This window comes from Lipotes vexillifer, unplaced genomic scaffold (assembly GCF_000442215.2).
Source record: "Lipotes vexillifer unplaced genomic scaffold, Lipotes_vexillifer_v1.1 scaffold689, whole genome shotgun sequence".
Classification (NCBI taxonomy): Eukaryota; Metazoa; Chordata; class Mammalia; order Artiodactyla; family Lipotidae; genus Lipotes; species Lipotes vexillifer.
In genome coordinates, this window is record NW_006772359.1 from 1,291,289 (window position 1) to 1,315,888 (window position 24,600).

At 41.8% G+C, this 24,600-nt stretch overlaps 1 protein-coding gene across 1 annotated transcript in view; it reads left to right on the forward strand.

Moving 5' to 3' along the window:
• SCAF4 (SR-related CTD associated factor 4) overlaps positions 1 to 24,600 on the forward strand; it is a 189,662-nt gene that overhangs the window by 2,500 nt on the left and 162,562 nt on the right. Inside the window, 1 exon segment of the mRNA XM_007447430.1 lies at positions 920 to 1,049. Within this exon segment, the coding sequence (XP_007447492.1) occupies positions 920 to 1,049 (130 nt within the window).

Sequence of the window (24,600 nt, forward strand, 5' to 3'; positions counted from 1 at the left end):
GCAAAAAAAAAAAAAAAAAAAAAAAAAAAAAAATCAATATTCATGCCACAAAGATAAACCTCCATAACAAGCTCCACATTTGTAGGATGGCAGGAAGGGAAAGGTTATTATCAGCACTAAGGCTTGAAATACGTTGCCTCCATTTACAGGTGCAAACGTCTGTTCATTTCTTGCTGGGGACTGGGCAGAACCATGCAGCATCATCAGGTCTGCAGTGGCACCTGGAGAGTGAGCACACACAGTGGGGCAACTCTAAAATGTGACCTGTAGGTGGAGGGTCAGTGAGTGGAAGGGCATTCTGGAACTGAGCCCACTCACCAGTCACACGTCAGGCACTCACGCAGGCTGATGGCAGAAGCCTGCTCTGGACAGTCAGTGGCCAGACTCAGACAACAAGAATCAGGCGCCCCCTGCTGGTTGACTCAGCTCTGCTTTCCCTCCACAGCCCAAGGAGCCAGAGACAGAACACCAGTCTAGAAACAAGAAACTCCCTCACCCGCTGGTTTAGTGACCCTCAGCAGGGCACTTATTATCTCTGACATCAGTTTTCTCCACCTGTAAAGGTAATAGCTCCTTTCTGTCATTCCTAGTTCCCAGGAATGTCCCCTGGATAAAATGAGGCAAATATGCATGCATGTGCCACGAAAATAGAAGCTATTTTAGTCATTGCTGTCTTAAGTCAAAATGGAAAGCGTCTGGGGCATACATTAGAAATCAATGAATTTAAAATAAAATAAAAAGTGAACGGTTGGAAAGATGTAGTCAGTCAGAGCCTCTTCCTTTCAAGGTGGAGGCTTTCTGGGGAGTATTGACATGGGTAGAGACATCTTCATGCTTTGCGCCTACTGTCACAGGTCCATCCACATGCCCCTACCTCAGACCTCCTTAAATGATGATTTTCCCATGTTTCTCCTTCCAGACCTCTGATCAACTGACCAAGCCATTTGTCACTGCTGATGAGTCTGTGTGTAGAGACAGTAAATGGATGACACATATTCTCCATCTAGACCAGTGGATGACCAGGTACACCACCGAAGCCACTCACTTCGGTGAGGAAGGAATTCACCTCATTCTTGTCTTTAAGGCCAATCCTGGGGGCAGCCGTAGTGTCACTGGGTATTTTTCCCTAGTACCCTCACACACCAACTAAGAACCAAACTTGTGCTTTTTCCTCCTCCATCAGTGTATCATCAGGGATGCCCTTCCAAACATGGACATAAGTGTGAGCTGATGGAGAGTTGTGGGTGCAAAAAGGGTGCAGGTTATGGAGGTCTGAGCTACCTGCTTATATCGCTTGCTTGGGCCATCAGGCCCTGCCCATGCTCCATCACAGAAGGCTGGACTTGGGCTGAATGATCCAGTTCCAAGAGGCATGGATGGGAAAGTTCATTCTGGTTGTTCTCAGGAGTCCTCAGTTCCTTGCCGCATGGACTTCTCCAAATGGATTGACTGTCCTCTTGACAAGGCAGTTGGCTTCCCCCCAGTGCAGTAGTCTGTAAGAGAAGGCAAGGCAGAAGCCTCAATCACTTTGTTTTTGAGAATTTTATTGAGTTTTAATGGACACTGAAATATTTTGTATATTTAAGAGATACAGTGTACGTACACATTGCGAAATATTCACCACAATCAAGTCAATTAACATATCCATTAACATATCCACCTCACATAGTTGCCTTTTTTTATCTGCTTGGTTTGAGAACACTTAATATCTACCCTTTTAGCAAGTTTCAGCCATACAACAGAATATTGTTAACGATAGTCACATTGTTGTACATTAGGTCTCCAGAACTTATTTATCTTGTGTAACTGAAACTTTGTACCCTTTGACCAACATCTCCTCATATCCCCTTCTCCCAGCCCTATTCTACTCTCCATTTCTTTATTTTATTTATTTTTTTAAATATTTGGCCGTGCCTCGTGGCATACGGGACCTCAGTTCCCCGAACAGGGATCAAACCTGCACCCCCTGCAGTGGAAGCGTGGAGTCTTAACCACTAGACTGCCAGGGAAGTCCCATCTACTCTCCATTTCTATGAGTTTGACAATTTTAGATTCCACATGTAATTGAGAGCATGCAGTATTTGTCTTTCTGCGTCTGGCTTCTTGCACTTAGCATAATGTCTTTCAGGTTCATCCATGTTGTCACAATGGCCATATTTCCTTCTTGTTCATGGCTGAATAATACTCCATTGTATCTATACACCACATTTTCTTTATTATTCGTCCATGGACAGACATTTAAGTTGTTTCCATACCTTGGCTATTGTGAATACTGCTGCAATGAACATAGGAGTACAGATATCTCTTCAAGATACTGATTTCATTTCCCTTAGATATACATTCACAAGTGAAAGTGCTGGATCATATGGTAGTTCTAGTTTAAATTTGTTGAGGAAACACCATACTGTTCTCCATAGTGGCTGCACTAATTTACATTCCCACCAACAGTGCAAGAGGGTTCCCTTTTCTCCACACCCTCTCCAGCATTTCTTATCTTTTGTCTTTATGATAATATCCATTCTACCAAGCCACTGTGGTATTTTTTTTAACATCTTTATTGGAGTATAATTGCTTTACAATGGTGTGTTAGTTTCTGCTGTATAACAAAGTGAATCAGCTATACGTATACATATATCCCCATATCTCCTCCCTCTTACATCTCCCTCCCACCCTCCCTATCCCACCCCGCCAGGTGCTCACAAAGCACCGAGCTGATCTCCCTGTGCTATGCGGCTGCTTCCCACTAGCTATCGATTTTATGTTTGGTAGTGAATATATGTCCATGCCACTCTCTCACTTCGTCCCAGCTTACCCTTGCCAGCTATCGATGTTTGGTAGTGAATATATGTCCATGCCACTCTCTCACTTCGTCCCAGCTTACCCTTGCCCCTCTCCATGTCCTAAAGTCTATTCTCTACATCTGTGTCTTTATTCCTGTCCTGCCCCTAGGTTCTTCAGAACCTTTTTTTTTTTTAGATTCCATATATATGTGTTAGCATACAGCATTTGTCTTTCTCTTTCTGACTTACTTCACTCTGTATGACAGACTCTAGGTCCATCCACCTCACTACAAATAACTCAATTTCATTTCTTTTTATGACTGAGTAATATTCCACTGTATATATGTGCCACATCTTCTTTATCCATTCATCTGTCGATGGACACTTAGGTTGCTTCCATGTCCTGGCTATTGTAAATAGAGCTGCAATGAACATTGTGGTACATGCCTCTTTTTGAATTATGGTTTCCTCAGGGTATATGCTTAGTAGTGGGATTGCTAGGTCGTATAGTAGTTCTATCTTTAGTTTTTTAAGGAACCTCCATACTGCTCTCCATAGTGGCTGTATCAATTTACATTCCTACCAACAGTGCAAGAGTGTTCCCTTTTCTCCACATCTTCTCCAGCATTTATTGTTTCTAGATTTTTTGATGATGGCCATTCTGACTGGAGTGAGGTGATACCTCACTGTAGTTTTGATTTGCATTTCTCTAATGATTAGTGATGTTGAGCATTCTTTCATGTGTTTGTTGGCAATCTGTATAACTTCTATGGAGAAATGTCTATTTAGGTCTTCTGCCCATTTTTGGATTGGGTTGTTTGTTTTTTTGATATTGAGCTGCATGAGCTGCTTGTATATTTTGGAGATTAATCCTTTGTCAGTTTCTTCATTTGCAAATATTCTCTCCCATTCTGAAGGTTGTCTTTTCATCTTGTTTATGGTTCCCTTTGCTGTGCAAAAGCTTTTAAGTTTCATTAGCTCCCATTTGGTTATTTTTGTCTTTATTTCCCTTACTCTAGGAGGTGGGTCAAAAAGGATCTTGCTGTGATTTATGTCATAGAGTGTTCTGCCTATGTTTTCCTCTAAGACTTTTATAGTGTCTGGCCTTACATTTAGGTCTTTAATCAATTTTGAGTTTATTTTTGTGCATGGTGTTAGGGTGTGTTCTAATTTCATTCTTTTACATGTATCTGTCCAGTTTTCCCAGCACCACTTATTGAAGAGGCTGTCTTTTCTCCATTCTATATCCTTGCATCCTTTATCAAAGAAAAGATGACCATATGTGTGTGGGTTTATCTCTGGGCTTTCTATCCTGTTCCATTGATCTATATTTCTGTTTTGGTGCCAGTACCATACTGTCTTGATTACTGTAGCTTTGTAGTATAGTCTGAAGTCAGGGAGCCTGATTCCTCCAGCTCCATTTTTCTTTCTCAAGATTGCTTTGGCTATTTGGAGTCTTTTGTGTTTCCACACAAATTGTGAAATTCCTTGCTCTAGTTCTGTGGAAAATGCCATTGGTAGTTTGATAGGGATTGCATTGAATCTGTAGATTGCTTTGGGTAGTATAGTCATTTTCACAATGTTGATTCTTCCAATCCAAGAACATGGTATATCTCTCCATCTGTTTGTATGTTCTGTAATTTCTTTCATCAGTGTCTCATAGTTTTCTGCATACAGGTCTTTTGTCTCCTTAGGTAGGTTTATTCCTAGGTATTTTATTCTTTTTGTTACAATGGTAAATAGGAATGTTTCCTTAATTTCTCTTTCAGATTTTTCATCTTTAGTGTATTGGAATGCAAGAGATTTCTGTGCATTAATTTTGTATCCTGCTACTTTACCAAATTCATTGATTAGCTCTAGTAGTTTTCTGGTGGTATCTTTAGGATTATCTATGTATAGTATCATGTTATCTGCAAACAGTGACAGCTTTAGTTCTTCTTCTCCAATTTGGATCCTTTTATTTCTTTTTCTTCTCTGATTGCCATGGCTAGGACTTCCAAAACTATGTTGAATAATAGTGATGAGAGTGGGCAACCTTGTCTTGTTCCTGATCTTAGAGGACATGCTTTCAGTTTTTCACCATTGAGAATGATGTTGGCTGTGGGTTTGTCATATATGGCCTTTATTATGTTGAGGTAAGGTCCCTCTATGCCTACTTTCTGGAGAGCTTTTATCATAAATGGGTGTTGAATTTCGTCAAAAGCTTTCTCTGCATCTATTGGGATTATCATATGGTTTTTATCCTTTAGTCTGTTAACATGGTGTATCACATTGATTGATGTGCATATGTTGAATCCTTGCATTCCTGGAATAAACCCCACTTGATCATGGTGTATACTTTTAATGGGCTGTTGGATTCTGTTCTCTAGTATTTTGTTAAGGATTTTTGCATCTGTGTTCATCAGTGATATTGGCCTGTAGTTTTCTTTTTTTGTGACATCTTTGTCTGGTTTTGGTATCAGGGTGATGGTGGCCTCGTAGAATGAGTTTGGGAGTGCTCCTCCCTCTGCTATATTTTGGAAGAGTTTGAGAAGGATAGGTGTTAGCTCTTATCTAAATGTCTTATAGAATTTGCCTGTGAAGCCATCTGGTCCTGGGCTTTTGTTCATTGGAAGATTTTTAATTTTTAATCACTGACTTTTCAATTTCAGTGCTTGTGATTAGTCTGTTTATATTTTCTATTTCTTCCCGGTTCAGTCTCAGAAGGTGGTGCATTTCTAAGAATTTGTCCATTTCTTCCAGGTTGTCCATTTTATTGGCATAGAGCTGCTTGTAGTAATCTCTCATGATCCTTTGTATTTCTGCAGTGTCAGTTGTTACTTCTCCTTTCTCATTTCTAATTCTCTTGATTTGAGTCTTCTCCCTTGAGTCTGGCTAATGGTTTATCAATTTTGTTTATCTTCTCAAAGAATCAGCTTTTAGTTTTATTGATCTTTGCTACTGTTTCCTTCATTTCTTTTTCATTTATTTCTGATCTGATCTTTATGATTTCTTTCCTTCTGCTAACTTTGGGGTTTTTTTTCTTCTTCCTTCTCTAATTGCTTTAGGTGTAAGCTTAGGTTTTTTATTTGAGGTGTTTCTTGTTCCTTGAGGTAGGATTGTATTGCTATAAACTTCCATCTCAGAACAGCTTTTGCTGCATCTCATAGGTTTTGGGTCGTCAGGTTTTCATTGTCATTTGTTTCTAGGTATTTTTTTATTTCCTCTCTGATTTCTTCAGTAACCTCTTGGTTATTAAGTAGTGTATTGTTTAGCATCCATGTGTTTGTATTTTTTACAGATTTCTTCATGTAATTGATATCTTCACAAAGCTTCATAGCATTGTGGTCAGAAAAGATACTTGGTACGATTTCAAGGCTTTTTAAATTTCCCAAGGCTTGATTTGTGACCCAAGATATGATCTATCCTGGAGAATGTTCCATGAGCACTTGAGAAGAAAGTGTATTTTGTTGTTTTCAGATGGAATGTCCCATAAATATCAATTAAGTCTATCTTGTTTAATGTATCATTTAAAGCTTGTGTTTCCTTATTTATTTTCATTTTGGATGATCTGTCCATTGGTGAAAGTGGGGTGTTAAAGTCCCCTACTATGATTGTATTACTGTCAATTTCCCATTTTATGGCTGTTAGCATTTGCCTTATGTATTGAGGTGCTCCTATGTTGGGTGCATAAATATTTACAATTGTTATATCTTCTTCTTAAATTGATCTCTTGATCATTATGTAGTGTCCTTCTTTGTCTCTTGTGATAGTCTTTATTTTAAAGTCTATTTTGTCTGATATGAGACTTGCTACTCCAGCTTTCTTCTGATTTCCATTTGCATGGGATATCTTTTTCCATCCCCTCACTTTCAGTCTGTATGTGTCCCTAGGTCTGAAGTGGGTCTCTTGTAGACAGCATATTTACAGGTCTTGTTTTTGTATCCATTCAGCCAGTCTGTGTCTTTTGGTGGGAGCATTTAATCCATTTACATTTAAGGTAATTATCCATATGTATGTTCCTATTCCCATTTTCTTAATTATTTTGGGTTTGTTATTGTAGGTCTTTTCCTTCTCTTGTGTTTCCTGCCTAGAGAAGTTCCTTTAGCATTTGTTGTAAAGGTTTGGTGGTGCTGAATTCTCTTAGCTTTTGCCTGTCTGTAAAGGTTTTAATTTCTCCATGAAATCTGAATGAGATCCTTGCTGGGTAGAGTAATCTTGGTTGTAGGTTTTTCCCTTTCATCTCTTTAAATATGTCCTGCCACACCCCTCTGGCTTGCAGAGTTTCTGCTGAAAGGTCCGCTGTTAACCTTATGGGGATTCCCTTGTGTGTTATTTGTTGTTTTTCCCTTGCTGCTTTTAACATTCTTTCTTTGTATTTAATTTTTGATAGTTCGATTAATATGTGTCTTGGCATGTTTCTCCTTGGATTTATCCTGTATGGGCCTCTCTGCATTTCCTGGACTTGATTAACTATTTCCTTTCCCATATTAGGGAAGTTTTCAACTCTAATCTCTTCAAATATTTTCTCAGCCCCTTTCTTTTTCTCTTCTTATTCTGTGACCCCTATAATTCGAATGTTGGTGGGTTTAATGTTGTTCCAGAGGTCTCTGAGACTGTCCTCAGTTCTTTTCATTCTTTTTTCTTTATTCTGCTCTGCAGTAGTTATTTCCACTATTTTATCTTCCAGCTCATTTATCCGTCCTTCTGCCTCAGTTATTCTGCTATTGATTCCTTCTAGAGAATTTTTCATTTCCTTTATTGTGTTGTTCATCATTGTTTGTTTACTCTTTAGTTCTTCTAGGTCCTTTTTAAACGTTTCTTGTATTTTCTCCATTGTATTTCCAAGATTTGGGATCATCTTTACTCTCATTACTCTGAATTGTTTTTCAGGTAGACTGCCTATTTCCTCTTCATTTGTTTGGTCTGTTGGGTTTTTACCTTGCTCCCCCATTTGCTGTGTGTTTCTCTGTCTTTTCATTTTCCTTAACTTACTGTATTTGGGGTCTCTTTTTCACAGGCTGCAGGGTCGTAGTTCCCATTGTTTTGGTGTCTGCCCCCAGTGGCTAAGGTTGGTTCAGTGGGTTGTGTAGGCTTCCTGGTGGAGGGGACTAGTGCCTGTGTTCTGGTGGATGAGGCTGGATCTTGTCTTTCTGGTGGGCAGGACCACATCTGGCGGTGTGTTTTGGGGTGTCTGTGACCTTATTATGATTTTAGGCAGCCTCTCTGATAATGGGTGGCGTAGTGTTCCTGTCTTGCTAGTTGTTTGGCATAGGGTGTCCAGCACTGTAGATTGCTGGTCATTGAGTGAAGCTGGGTCTTGGTGTTGAGATGGAGATCTCTGGGAGAGCTTTCACTGTTTGATATTACATGGAGCCAGGAGGTCTCTGGTGGACCAATGTCCTGAACTCGGCTCTCCCACCTCAAAGGCTCAGGCCGGACACCAGGCTGGAGCACCAAGACCCTGCCAGCCACATGGCTCAGAACAAAAGGGAGAAAGAAAGAAGCAAACAAACAAACAAACAAAATAAAATAAAGTTATTAAAGTAAAAAATAACTATAAAAAATTTAAAACTAATTTACAAAAGAAAAAGAAAGGAAGAAAACAGCAACCAAACCAAAAAACAAATCCACCAATGATAACAAGTGCTAAAAATTATGCTAAAAAAAAAAAAAAACGACAGACAGGACCCTAGGACAAATGGTAAAAGCAAAGCTATACAGACAAAATCACACAAAGAAGCATACACATACACACTCACAAAAAGAGAAAAAGGAAAAATATATATATATGTATATATATATATATATATATATATATATATATATAAAGAAGAGGAAGAGAGCAACCAAAACAATAAACAAATCTACCAATGATAATAAACTGTAAATACTAATCTAAGATAAACATAAAACCAGAAACAAATTAGATGCAGAAAGCAAACCCCAAGTCTACAGTTGCTCTCAAAGTCCACTGCCTCAATTTGGGATGATTCGTTGTCTATTCAGGTATTCCACAGATGCAGGGTACATCAAGTTGATTGTGGAGATTTAATCCACTGCTCCTGAGGCTGCTGGGAGAGATTTCCCTTTCTCTTCTTTGTTCGAACAGCTCCCGGGGTTCAGCTTTAGATTGAACCTCGGCATGTAGTTTGCCTGAGGGTGTCTGTTCCCCGCCCAGACAGGACGGGGTTAAAGGAGCAGCTGATTCGGGGACTCTGGCTCACTAGAGGCCAGCATGACTTTGCACCAGCCTTAGGCGCGCCGTTTGTTCTCCCGGGGAAGTTGTCCCTGGATCACGGGACCCTGGCAGTGGCGGGCCGCACAGGGTCCCAGGAGGGGAGGTTTGGAGAGTGACCTGTGCTGGCACACAGGCTTCTTGGTGGCTCAGCAACAGCCTTAGCGTCTCATGCCCGTCTCTGGTGTCCATGCTGATAGCCGTGGCTTGCACCCATCTCTGGAGCTCGTTTGGGCAGTGCTCTGAATCCCCTCTCCTCGTGCACCCCGAAATAATGGTCTCTTGCCTCTTAGGCAGGTTCAGAGTTTTTCCCAGTCTCCCTCCCGGCTAGCCGTGGTGCACTAGCCCCTTCAGGTTGTGTTCACGCAGCCAACCCCAGTCCTCTCCCTGGGATCCGACCTCTGAAGCCCGAGCCTCAGCTCCCAGCCCCCGCCCACCCCGGTGGGTGAGCAGACAAGCCTCTCGGGCTGGTGAGTGCTGGTTGGCACCGATCCTCTGTGCGGGAATCTCTCCGCTTTGCCCTCCGCACCCCTGTGGCTGCGCTCTCCTCTGCAGCTCTGAAGCTTCCCCCCTCCTCTACCTGCAGTCTCGACCCGCAAAGGGGCTTCCTAGTGTGTGGAAACCTTTCCTCCTTCACGGCTCCCTCCCATTGGTGCAGGTCCCGTCCCTATTCTTTGGTCTCTGTTTTTTCTTTTTTCTTTTGCCCTACCCAGGTACGTGGGGAGTTTCTTGCCTTTTGGGAGGTCTAAGGTCTTCTGCCAGCGTTCAGTAGATGTTCTGTAGGAGTTGTTCCACGTGTAGATGTATTTCTGTTGTATTTGTGGGAAGGAAGGTGATCTCCACGTCTTACTTCTCCACCATCTTGAAGGTCTCTTCTCATTGTGGTTTTGGTGTGCACTTACCTGATGATTAGTGAAGTTGAGCACGTTTTCATGTACCTGTTGGCCATCTGTGTATCTTCTTTTGAGAAATGTCTATTCGGGTCCTTTGCCCATTTATCAATATAGTTATCTGGTTTTTTGCTATTGTTACATGAGTTTCTTATATATTTTGGATATTAACCCCTTATCAGGTGTGTGGTTTGCAAATATTTTCTCCTATTCTGTAGGTTGCCTTTTCATTTTGTTGATTGTTTATTTTGCTGTGAAGAAGATTTTCATTTTGATGCAATCCCACTTATCTATTTTTGCTTTTGGTGTCAGATTAAAAAATATATATTGCCCAGCTTGTTAGATCCTATACGCCAGGAGAGTACTCCCAAACTGATAGGCTCTCCTTTATCCAACTTTATATTCCACACCCCTTCATCCAGCATCTGAGAATTCAGCTCCTTCTGTTCTTTTTCCACATCTGCCATCACATGTTAGCTAGGTCCTGCAGCATATGGTTGCATTGTTCCCTTATTCAGACCAGCCCTTTACCGGCTGTGTTGTTTTGTGACTTAATCCTAACTATTGCCCTCTTGGCCAGGAGGGGAGGTTGGACCAAGACCTCTGCAACATGCCCAAGCAAGAAGAAGGTGCTAGCCCTTAACAGGGAGATGAGACTACAATAGTAAAGAAAAGTGAGTCCTCCGGTGTCAAGATGGACATGAAAAGTAAAAGAAATGCAATATATATGGAGAAAACTATAATTTGAAAAGATACATTCACTTCAACGTTAATTGCAGCACTGTTTACAATAGCCAAGACATGGAAGCAACCTAAATGTCAGATGACATTTGAATGGTTAACAGATGAATGGATACAGAAGATGTGGTGTGTGCATATATATACACAATGGAATAATACTTAGCCATAAAAAATGAAATAATGCCATTTGCAGCAACATGGATGGACTTAGAGATTATCATACTAAGTGAAGTAGGTCAGAAAGAGAAAGACAAACACCATATGATATCACTTATATGTGTAATCTAATATATGACACAAATGAACTTATCTGCGAAACAGAAATAGACTCACAGATGTAGAGAACAGGCTTGTGGTTACCAAGGGGTGGGGTGGGTGGGGGAAGGATGGATTGAGAGTTTGTGATTAGGCAATGCAAACTATTATATGTAGAATGGATAAACAACAAAGTCCTACTGTATAGCACAGGGAACTATATTCAGTATCTTGTGATAAACCATAATGGAAAAGAATATGAAAAAGAATGTATATATATCTACAACAGAATCACTGTACAGCAGAAATTAACACAACACTGTAAATCAACTATACTTCAATAAAATAAATTCTTTTCAAAAGTAAAAGAAAGGTGAAAGCGAAATGCTACTTTTAGGTCAAAAGCATAAAACTTAAAATACAAACCAATCTCAAAAGAGAATCAATAAAGAATATGCACATTTAAGCTTATACAAACAAATCTAAATGCACAATAGCAAACTCAGAGTCCAGACTTATACCAAAAATGTAATAAAAGGTTTCAATGAGGTCCACCCTAATTAAAGTCAAAATTATAGCTTTTTTGGTGGTACATTACACTGTGCAAAAGAAAACAGGCATGGGCTTCCCTGGTGGCACAGTTGTTGAGAGTCCGCCTGCCGATTCAGGGGACACGGGTTTGTGCCCCGGTCCGGGAAGATCCCACATGCCGCGGAGCGCCTGGACCCGTGAGCCATGGCCACTGAGCCTGCGCGTCCGGAGCCTGTGCTCCGCAACGGGAGAGGCCACAGCAGTGAGAGGCCCGGGTACCGCAAAAAAAAAAAAAAAAAAAAAAAAACAGGCATAAAAATAAAGCTTTCGCAACTGACTTATGGTGTGCCTTCACTTCCAAGAGAATGCTGAAGACTGCCAAGGAAGAAAAAGCCCAGGCACCAAGGTGAAAACAACAACTCAGTGGACATATTCTAAGAGAAACCCCTGGGGTTTTTTTTTTCCGTTTAATAAGCAGGAAAAAAGAAATGTAAGACGTCATCGATAAGCTGAGACAGAGAAGTATTTCTATTTCAGTTTACTTATGCTATCGATGAATTTCTGGACTTCCTGGGATGTTTTTTCTTCCCGTTTTGTTAAGATATAATCGCCATAGAGCACTGTATAAGTTTAAAGTGTACAACATAGTGATTTGACTTAACATACATCATGCAATGATTACGACAGTAAGTTTAGTGAACACCATCATCTCATATACATATAAAATTAAAGAAATATAAAATACTTTTCCTTGTGATGAGAACTCAGCATTTACTCTCTTAACTTTCATATATAACATACAGAAGTGTTCATTATATTTACCATGTTGTGTATTACATCCCTTGTGCTTATTTATCTTAAAACTGGAAGTTTGTACCTTTTGACAACCTTCATCCAATTCCTCCTACCTCTACCCCCCACCTCTGGTAATCACAAATCTGATAGCTTTTTCTATGAGTTTGTTTGCTTGTTTTTGAAGTGAAACTGACCTACAACACTATGTTGGTCCCTGTTATACAACATAGTGATTTGATATTTCTGTACATATCAAAATGATCACCATGATAAGTTTAGTTATGATATGTCACCATACAAAGATATTAACATAGCTATCATTCCCCACAATGTACCTAGCAATATATACCTCTATCTACCTATCATCTATCATCTATGTATTTCAAGTTGCTGATCTCTTAAGTTCAGACTCATTGTAACAGTCCTGCATTTTATTCACCCCCTCCCATGTTTACTGTTTTTGACATCATATTTTACATCTTTTTGTTTTGTGAATCCATTAACTACTTCTTGTGGATATAGATGATTTTACTAGTTTTGTCTTTAACCTTCTCTATTAGTTTTGGGCGTGGATGATTTACTACCTTTACTGTATATTTGCCTTGTAATTTTCATGTTACTAGTCATGGCCCTTTCTTTTATGCATAGAGAAGTCCCTCTAACATTTCTTGTAGAGCTGGTTTTGTGGTGCTGAACTCTCTTAGCTTTTGCTTGTCCGTAAAACTTTTGATCGCTCCTTCAAATCTGAATGAAAGCCTTGCCAGGTAGAGTATTCTTGGTTGTAGTTTTTTGCCTTTCATCACTTTAAATATATCGTGCCACTCCCTTCTCGCCTCCAAAGTTTCTGCTGAAAAGTCAGCAGATAGCTTTATGGGAGTTCCCTTGTATGTAACTTGTTGCTTTCCCCTTGCTGCTCTTAATATTGTCTCTTTAATTTTTGCCATTTTAATTACAATGTGCTTTGGTGTGTTCCTCTTTGGGTTCATCCTGTTTGGGACTCTCTCTGCTTTCTGAACCTGGAGGTCTTTTCCTTTTCCAGGTTAGGGAAGTTTTCAGCTATTATATCTCCAAAAATGTTCTCTGCCCACCCCCCTCTCTCCTCTCCTTCTGGGACCCCTATAATGTGAATGTTAGTGTGCTTGATATTGTCCCAAAGGTCTCTTAAACTGTCCTCATTTCTTTTTATTCTTTTTAAATTTTTTTCTGTTCAGCATCAGTGATTTCCACTACTCTGTTTTTCAGCTTGCTGATCCGTTCCTCTGTATCATCTATTCTACTGTTGATTCCTTCCTGTGTAGTTTTCATCTCAGTTATCGTATTCTTCATCTCTGTTTGGTTCTTCTTTGTATTTTCCACCTCATTGTTAAAAGCTCCCAACTTCCCACTCTGTTCCTCAATTCTTCTCGCAAGTTCTTTGAAAATCTTTATGATCATTACCTTGAAGTGTTTATCAGGTAGACTGCTTACTCCACTTCACTTAGTTCTTCTTCTGGGGTTTTATCTTGTTTCTTTGTTTAGAACATGTTCCTCTGGCATCTCATTTCACTTAATTTGATCTTTTTAATTTCTACGTATCTGGTAGGTTGGTGACTTTTCCCAACCCTGGAGAAGTGGCATTCTCCTCTTTTGTAGGAGACATTCTATGCATCTCAACAGTGCACTACCCTCTGGTCACCAAAGCCACATACTCTAGGAGTGCCCCCTATGTGAGCTATGTGGGTCTTTCTGTTGTTGCAGGCTGACTACTGCGGGTGGTCTGGTAGGCATGGCTGACCCCCAGTCTGGTTGGTTGCCAGGTCCTGCCTTGTTCAGAGGCTGGTTTCTGGGGCCAGATCATGTGGCTATGGGTTGTGTGGTCCTAGGGTTCCCAGGGCTAATGCTGGCCCAATGGTGGGCAGAACTGGGTTCTGGAGTGGGTGGTCGTGAGGCCAGGGATCCTGGATCTAGTGTAGGACTACTGGTGGGTGGGCCCAGTTCCTGAAAACAGCTGGCTTTGGTGTCTGGGATGTCCCAAATCTGGTGCTGGCCTGTTAGTGAGTGGGGTTGGATGCTGGGGCAGCTGGCTGAGGGGTCCAAAGTGTCTCAGTGCTGGTGTCAGCCTGCTGGACAGGGCTGAGGCCCAGGGGATCCCAGGACTGGTGCCAGCTCACTGGGGGGTGGAGCCAGGTCCTGAGTCTGGTGGACAGGGCTGGATCCCAAGGCAGTTGTGGGCTCAGGGGGGCTTAGGACAGCAGGCCTGCTGGTGGGTGGGGCTATGTCTCTGCCCAGCTAGTATCTTGGCCTGAGGCCTCCCAGTACTAGTACAGAAAGGCTGGTATATGGGGCCAGGTTTTGGGGCCAGTAAGCTAGAGGGAGGATTCCAAAGTGGTGCTTGCCGACATCAGTGTCCACATGGTAGAACTATAGCTTCCCAGGATAGATGTCGCCAGTGTCTATGTCCCCAGGGTGAGCGGCAGTTGCCTCCTGCCTCTCCAGGAGATTCTCCAGGATCAGCAGGTGGGGCTGGCCCAGGCTCCCTTCAGATTACTGCTTCTGCCCTGGATCTCAGAGCACGTGAGATTTTGTGTGCGCCCTTTAACAGTGGAGTCTACTTCCCACAGTCCCCAGGTCTCCTGAAAATAAACTCCACTGGCCTTCAAAGCTGAATGTTCTGAGGGCTTATCTTCCAGGTGCAGGACCCCTGGACTGTGGAACCCGATGTGGGCTTAGACACCTCACTCCTTGGGGAGAACTTCTGCAGTTGTAATTATCCTTCTGCTGTGGGTCACCTTTGCGGCGGTATGGATCTTGACTAAAACACATCTCCACCCCTCCTACCTGTCTCATTGTGGTTTCTTCTTTATGTCTTTGGTTAGAGACCTCTTCTGCTAATCTTCTGGTTTTATTTATCAGTAGTTGCTCTGTAAATAGTCGTAACCTTGGTGTGGCCATGGAAGGAGATGAGCTTGGGGTCTTCCTACTCTGCCATCTTGGCCACTCCTCTTCCTGGGATTTTAATTAAGAATAAAAATATCTTGGGGATATTTTTCACAATTTCTGCAAACTCTAAATAGAATTAGACAACTCTGATGTGGACCTGAGACTTTGTGTGGGGACTATGGAAATATCTGGAATTCTTCACAGGTGGCAGGAATTCTTCACCCTCATACTCAATGGTAAAAAACTGATAACTTTTCCCCTAAGTTACAACGTCTCATGACACTCTGAGTGATGGATACAGGCCACCAAACAGGGGTAAACTCCTTTATCAAGGATCTTCTGGACCTCATAAAAATGGCAGAAAATAATACAGACAGTCTTAAGTGTCCAGTGTTATCTTTCAGGGCTGAGACATCTCTGGAACCCTGTTGACCTTACACAACCAGGACTCCTGTTACAAATGCATAATTCTTGAATAATGTAAGCCCCCCAAATCCTAGCTAATACAAAGTACAAATACCTTGGTATAATAAAAATTTTCTGGGTCCAGTGAAAACAAAATGTAGACTGAATCTGTTAAATGAACTTATATGAGCTAATTTCACATCTGTAAAAATTTGTTTATTAAATTTTTTTTAAAAAGATCTTAAATGGTTAGTTATGTTATCTTTTTTTTTTTTTTTTGCGGTACGCGGGCCCCTCACTGTTGAGGCCTCTCCCGTTGCGGAGCACAGCCTTTTTTTTTTTTTTTTGCGGTACGCGGGCCCCTCACTGTTGTGGCCTCTCCTGTGGCAGAGCACAGGCTCCAGACGCGCAGGCTCAGCGGCCACGGCTCACGGGCCCAGCCACTCCGCGGCATGCGGGACCCTCCCGGGCCGGGGCACGAACCCGCGTCCCCTGCATCGGCAGGCGGACTCTCAACCACTGCGCCACCAGGGAAGCCCTATGTTATCTTTTTAAACTCAATGTGTTCCCCATTCAGGTGCAAATGTTCATCTTCTTCCCAGAGCCCAGAGAAGCAACTGGGAGAAAGTGCCAGTATCCCTAATGAGGAAGCAAGGTTTGAGCCCATCATCATATACTCAAGGATGTAAAGCTGTGGCTGGACCAAGAGTCAAACTAATTTCAAAGAATTCCTCATGATTCTGGAGGTCACTTAATTGACATAGGAAGAGGATATGTTAAATGGGCGAGAACTTAGAAAGATATAGTAGGGAACCACTGCTAACAAAGATCTCAGTACTGTTCATTAGAAGCTAACGTCACTAATAGTGACAATGTCATTGCAAATAAACCCTGCTACAGGATAGTAATCTGCTGCTACTATAACATTGCCAAAGAAAAGTACTATCATTCCTCTCAATGGATGCAGAAAAAACATTTGACAAAATTCAACATCCATTCATGATAAAAACTCTCAACACTCTGGGTATAGAAAGAGCATACTAACATAATAAAGGCCATATACGATAAGCCCACAGATACCGTCATACTCAATGGTGAAAAGCTGAAAACTTTTCCTCTAAGATTAGGAACAAGGAACAAAGATCACCACTCTCACCACTTTTATTAAACATAGCACTGGAAGTCCTAGCAGAGCAATAAGCAAGAAAAAGAAATAAAAAGCATCCAAATCAAAAAGGCAGAAGTAGGGCTTCCCTGGTGGTGCAGTGGTTGAGAGTCTGTCTGCCGATGCAGGGGACACGGGTTCGTGCCCTGGTCCGGGAGGATCCCACATGCTGCGGAGTGGCTGGGCCCGTGGGCCACGGCCGCTGAGCCTGCGCGTCCGGAGCCTGTGCTCCGCAACGGGAGAGGTCACAGCAGTGAGAGGCCCGCGTACCGCACACACACACACACACAAAAAGGCAGAAGTAAAACTGTTTCTATTTGCAGATGGCATGAACCTATATATATAAAACACTAAAGACTCCCTTAAAAAACTGTTAGAGGGCTTCCCTGGTGGTGCAGTGGTTGAGAGTCCACCTGCCGATGCAGGGGACGCGAGTTTGTGCCCCGGTCCAGGAAGATCCCACATGCTGTGGAGCGGCTGGGCCTGTTAGCCATGGCCGCTGAGCCTGCGCGTCCAGAGCCTGTGCTCCGCAACGGGAGAGGCCACAACAGTGAGAGGCCCGTGTACCACAAAAAAAAACACAAAAACTGTTAGAACTAATAAATTCAATAAAATTGCAGGCTACAAATTTAATATATAAAAATCAGTTGCACTTCTATACACTAACAATGAAAAATCAGCAAGAGAAATTAAGAAAACAATCCCATTTTCGACTGCACCAAAAAGAATAAAATACCAAGGTATAATTTTAACCAAGAAGTGAAAGATTTATACACTGAAAACTATAAGACTTTGCTGAAGGAAATTAAAGAAAACACAAATAAATGGAAAGATATTCCATGCTTGTGGATTGGAAGAATTCATATTGTTAAAATGCCCATACTACCCAAAGCAATCTATAGATTCAATGCAATTCCTATCAGAATTCCATTGCATTTTTCACAGAAATAGAAAAACAATCCTAAAATTTGTATGTAACCACAAAGACCTTGAATAGCTAAAGCAATCTTGAGAAAGAAGAACAAAGCTGGAGGCATCACACTCCCTAATTTCAAACTGTATTACAAAGCTATAGTAATCAAAGCAGTACAATATTGGCATAAAAACAGACACATTGATCAGTGGAACAGAATAGAGAGCCCAGAAATAAACCCATGCATGTATGGTCAATCAATTTATGACAAAGGAGTATAAACAATAGGGAAAGGATAATGGCTTCAATAAATGGTGTTGGGAAAACTGGACAGCACATGCAAAAGAATGAAACTGGACCCCTATCTTACACCATAGACAACAGTCAACTCAAAATGGATTAAAGACTTGAACATAAGACCTGAAATCATAAAACTCCTAGAAGAAAACATAGGCAATAACAACTCCAACATCAATCTTGGCAATTCATTTTTTGGATTTGACATCAAAAACAAAGGCAACAAAAGCAAAATAAAAGGTGGGACTACATCAAACTAAAACTAAAAAGCTTCTGTACATCAAAGGAAGCCATCAACAAAATGAAAAGACATCTACAGAATGGGAGAAAATATTTGCAAATGATACATCAGATAAGACGTTAATATCCAAAATATATAAAAAACTCATACAACTGAATAGTAAAAATACAAACAATCTGATTTCAAAATGGGCAGGGGAACTAAATAGATGTTTTTCATAGAAGACAGATACAAGGCCAACAGGTACATGAAAAGATATTCAACATCACTAACCTTCAGGAAAATGCAAATCAAAACCACAGTGAGGTATCACCTCATGCCTGTTAGAATGGCTATCATCAAAAAGACAAGAGATAACAAGTGTTGGCAAGGCTTGAGGGAAACGGGAACCCGTGTGCACTGGTAGTAAGAATGTAAATTGGTGCAGCCACCTTGGAAAACAGTATGGAGATTCCTCAAAATAAAAATAGAACTACTGTATAACCCATCAATTCCACTTCTGAATATATATTTGAAGGAAACAAAAGGACTATCTTGAAGAGATATCTGCACCCCATGTTCATTGCAGCATTTCTTGCAATAGCCAAGACATGGAAGCAACCTAAGTGTCCATCAACAGGTGCATAGATAAAGAAAATGTGTGTATATGTACAATGGAATATTAATCAGTCATAAAAAGAAGGAAATGCTGCCATTTGGGACAACATGGATGGACCTTGAAGACATTATAGTAAGGGAAATAAGTCAGAGAAAGAAAATACTGTATGATCTCACCTATGTGGAATCTACGGAAACCAAATTCATAGAAACAGAGACTAAATTCGTAGTTGCCAGAGTTGTAGAAGGGAGGGGTGAAGGTGGTCAAAAAGTACAAAATCCCACTTACCAGATAAATAAGTTCTGAGGATGTAATGTACAGTATCATGACTGCAACACTGTATTGTATATTTGAAAATTGCTAAAAGAGTAGATCTTAAAAATTCTCATTGTAAGATTAAAAAATTGTAACTGTATGAGGCAATGGATATTGAATAAACTTAACGTGGTAATCATTTAACAATATATACAAGTATCAAAACATTATGTTGTACAGTTTAAACTAATACAATGTTTATGCTGATTATATTTCAATCAAAGTGGGGGGGAGAAAATTACTATAAATCACTTTATTTTTAATCTGAACATTAGAAGCTTTAGTATTTTATTCCACTGATAGCATTTGCTCTAAGGGAGATAGAGACACAAACAGATAAATGTATGTTTCACAGGCCATCTTCCTGATAAGGCTGAGGTAGCTGGCCATCACACTGGCTAACCTAAATATGAGATACCATGAAACCAACTGGTTTATAGAATGTGCAACATTTAAGCATGCGCAACTTACAATACAAACTTGGGGAGAGCTTGATTATACATAGATGATAAATTGTAAATGCAGCTACAGCTGCATTATGCGATATGATAGCCTGTTTCTTTACTCTGCAACTTTAGTGAGACTATAAAAGTTAGATTATGCATCAGTATAACACCCATCATTAATACAACTAAAGGTGTGTCAAAATGAAAGAGACAAGATGGCCACTAAGAGGATTAAAACTCACAGAACAATCGTTTCTAAAAGATGAAATGTCATATCACTATCATAAAACTAAAAACTAAAATCTTCTCTTTGTGTACATCTAAGCTCCAGGTTTTTGTTCAAGCAAGTTTGCAAGTCATGTAGCACAAGTAATGTGCTATAGTCACTCCTCTCACCCTGCAATTTTCTTTGCTACATAGAACTGAGATGAATTGGTTTGCAGGGGGATTCAATTACTAGGGACACATTTCATTTTCAAATCTGAACATTTTTGCAAAGATGGATATTTTTAGAAAGCCTCCTAATATTTCTTTTCAGAAGCACTACTGATTTTATTGAAATCAGAAAAGCAAAAGCCATAAAGATCAACATTTAGAATAGACAAAAAAAAAAGGATGCTTTATTGTTCTAAAGAAAATAAATCTAATTTAAAACATGCAAGAAAGATTTTGTTGACTGTTCAGTTTCGGTTTCTCAGAAATGAGAAAATCATAATGAATGAATATATGTGAAAGATCTTGAAAGTGTATATACCTTTTGACCCACGATTTTACTTCTAGGAATTTATCCTTAAAAGAATTTTTAACAAAAATGTGTAAAGACATACACACAAATATGTTTATTGCAGTATTTACTTACAGCAAAATACTGGGAAACATCCAATTGCCTAATACTACAAGATCAAATACGTAAAGTCCAGTACCTCTGAAAATGTGCAACTACACAGCCATATTGTGGTGCAGAAGAATATTTATGGACATGGGAAAGTTTTAATATTAAGTGGAAAATATTATAACGTTAAGGATACTTATAGAAGTGATGGTTGAGTAAAAAGGACATATGTGTATACAGTCCCTGCACTGAAAAAAATTAGCCGAAGCATTATTTTAATAGCGATTATCTCTAGGTACTAGAATAAGTGTGATATTTCTTTTGTCTGGCTTGGGCTTTTCTGTTTATGCAATCAATAAACGCTCACTGTTTATCTTCTGTGTGCTAGGGACTGTGTTGGGTGCTGAATATGTGAGATGGTTTGAAAACATCACCTTAATTTTTTCTTCAGCTTAATTGAGATATATTTGACATATAACATTGTATAAATTTAAGGTGTACAACGTGATGATTTCATATATGCATATATGGTGAAATGATTACCACAGTAAGGTTAGTTAGCACATCTATTCTCTCACATAGTTAACTTTTGTGTGCTCTGTGTGTGTGTGTGTGTCTGTGGTGAGAACATTTAAGGTGTACCCTCTTAGCAACTTTCAAGTATGCAATAGAGTATTGTTAACTATAGTTGCCATGCTGTACATTAGGGGCTCAGAACTCATTCATCTTTTTTTTTTTTTCATTCATCTTATAACTGGAAGATTGTAGCCTTTGACCACCTTCACACATTTCCTCACCCCACCCCCCTTAACCGCCCAGTTAACCGAGCCTCTTCCACCTGGAGTTCTCAGAATGCTCATTGCCCAAACACTCCCCTTGGACACTCCCAACCTGAACCCAGTCACTGTGCTGTGAGACACCCAACTCACAGGTGAGGCACGTGGAGGTGCTGGGGTCAACGGTCTCAGTGGAGCCCGTCCCTCAGCCAGCCCAGCCTAGGCCCCAGGCAGGTCAGTGAAGGAGCCACCCAAGCCACTGCAGCCTCTGCTCTTTCCACCCCAAGTCTTGCCAGCTGAGACCAAGACATCCTGGAGTAGAGAATATTCATCCCCATGGCGCCCTTTCCAAATTCCTCACCCTCAGAATGTGTTAGCACAATAAAATAATTGCTGTTTAATGCCACTAACTTTGGGTGCTTTGTTACACAGCAAAGAGAGCCAGAACAGCATGAGACAGTGAAGAATAATAAATAAGATTATGGGTTTTTCTCCATTGTTTTTTTATTGTTCTTTATTACTATCTGCTGTATATGTAATCTATTTTACTTCTTTATCTTGTCTATCATATTAATCAGTGTTCTCCAGAGAAACAGAACCAATAGGAGATATACATAGAAAGAGAGAGAATGATTTTAAGGAATTAGCTCACATGATTGGGTGCTTGGCAAGTCTTACATCTGCAACGCAGGCCAGCAGGCTGGAGACCCATGAAAGAGAAGTTGGAGTCTCTAGTCTTAAGGCAGGCAGGAAGCAGAATTCCTTCTTCCTCGGGAGACCTCTCAGTCTTGTCTCTTAAGGCTGTCAACTGACTGATCAAGGCCCACTGACACAGCAGAGGACAATCCTCTTTATTCAAAGTCTACTGACTGAAATGTTAATTACATCAAAAAAAAATACCTTCACAGCAACATCCAGACGGGCATTTGACCAAACACTGGCTAGCATGACCTAGCCAAGTTAACACAAAAAATGTACCTTTTCATCTGATCTCTGATTCTCACCACTGGAACATAACCTCCATGTGGGCAGGAATTCTCATCTGAGTCACTGTTCCAACACATGGAACAACGCCTGGCACTTAGCAGGCACTCGTTAAATATTTATGGAATCAGGGGCTTCCCTGGTGGCGCAGTGGTTGAGAGTCCACCTGCCGATGCAGGGGGCACGGGTTCGTTCCCCGGTCTGGGAAGATCCCACGTGCCGCGGAGCGGCTGGGCCCGTGAGCCATGGCCGCTGAGCCTGCGCGTCCGGAGCCTGTGCTCCTCAACGGGAGAGGCCAAAACAGTGAGAGGCCCGCGTGCCGCAAAAAAAAAAAAAAAAAAAAAAAAAATATGGAAATGTAGTGTGTGAATTTACTCAAGTGGTCAGGGAAGACCTCTCTGAAGAAGCAATATTTGGACAGAGACCCAAAGACTGAGAAGGAAGGACAGTCAAGAAGCAGAGACCCACAACTGCTACTGCACAGATCTGGGGACGAGCGTGTTCATAGAGGGAGGGAATTTGCTGTGGCTGAAGCCCTGGATACAAGGGGCAGAGCGATACGATGTGGTGCTGGACCGTGATGCTCACTGCCATTAGATGCCATTGAAGCCTAGCAGTCAGGGAACATTGGCACAGATTGGAGAAAAGTACCCTCTCCTCAGAGCAGAGGTTCTTCCTGTGGCAGGACACAGACCCAGGCTCAGGCCATATATCAGCCCTTGGACATGGTGGCCAGGAGCCCAGAGCAGGACACAAACTGCCCCACTGTATCCAGTGGCTTCCCTTCGAGCTCAGCGTAAGGCGTTTGGACTTCATCCTGGGATGCGTGAGGGTGACGACTGTTGATTTGCATTTTAGTAACACAACCCTGACTTTTTGGAAGAAGACGGAAGCAGGAAGACCCTATAAAAGCTACTGTGAAGACAAGTGACAAAGCTCTCTTGGGCAAGTGGCATGGCCACAATGTGGAGAGAGGAGCACACATTTGACGTCTGTTTTGGAAGTTGGACAGCAGGACCTGACGGTGGATTCAACGTAGGGGGTGAAGGAAAGGAGGAGAGAGGAGTAATGAGAAAACAGTCTTCAGTGGCTCCAAATCTGGGGCTCAGGCAGCTGGGTGGGTGCGTGCCATGGCTAAGACAGCCCAGCCTCATGAGGAGTGAGCGTCAGATGGAGGGTCGCAGAGGGGGCTGGGTGCGGGGAAAGATCTGGAGCTCTGGCAGACACCAGGTGGACATAGTAAATAGGTTTTTGGACACACAAACCTGGAACTCAGAAGAGAAGAATGGGTGAGGATATAAACTTGGGGATCCATAGCATATAGATGAATTGAAGCTCTGGGCCTGGATGAGATCACCCAGGAGCTGGGGTAGAACAGAGAAAACAGAACAGTCAGGCTAAGCCCTCCAACTTTTCTCCAGTGCATTTCTAATTTCCAAGTTTTCTGCACTCAGCATAAAAAAAGTTTGAATTAGGAAAAAGAAATGAATAAAGACCTTCATCCAAAAGATAAAAAGCCATTGTATCGAGGTTCCTCCCCATGGGAAACAGATGGCCCACTCGGAAGGGAAATGCAAGCTGATTCAATGAAGGGAGGACGAGCCATAAAAGTGTGGGCAGCGTTGAGGGAAGCCAGCAGAGAAGGGAAGCCTTCTGAGCTCGGGAAAGCAGGAACACCTCTCAACCCTGGGCCTGGAGGAGCGAGAGGCAGCAGGGGTGTGGAGCTGTGAACGGCAGCCCTTCCACAAACCGTGCCCAGCAGGGAGGCGGCTGGGGGCACATGCTCCCACCTGTGTCTCCCTGTCCACTCTCCCCAGTGCCCAGACCCAGTGGGAATCCAGAGGGCAAGGAGCCAAGTTGGTGCCGTTTGGGAAGTTGGCTTCTGTGACGCCCAGGAGGGTGGAGATGCTGAGGGCAGCCCTGGGAGGGGAAGGAGGGGTAACGGGGCAGGGTGGCCACCTGCCCTTGCCACACAGAGCAGCTGCTGATCCTTGAGCTTAAGGTTTTTCTGGAATGAGTCAAACACCAGCCTACCGCGTCACCCCAGCTGTGGGACACGCACAGCAAGCTCTCTAGGTGGTCCCACGGGATCCCCTTTCCCTAGACTTAGGAAGAAAGGCAAGCACCCCTACCTCCCTTTTGGGGTGAAGAGACCCCAAATTCCTCAACCACCCTCTCTAAGGAAGATCCTCCTCTAGCTTCCCTCTTAGCTCTTTTGTGCACCCTGTATTTTCGAGAAACTAAGGGTCTTAAAACCCTTCTGCCAGCCCTTCCTTGTTCTCCCACTTGGAAAGTGGGACATGGCATCTCTTGAGAACCCAGCTAAAATAAGACGAAAACAACTCCATTATCACTTCCTGTCACCCACGTATAGATGCGAATTTAATATTTGACACAATGGGCATCTAAATCAGAAAAGACCAACCATTCAATAAATAATGGGACACATGGTTATCAACTAAGGGCAAAACTTAAATCCCCACTTCACACCATTCATACA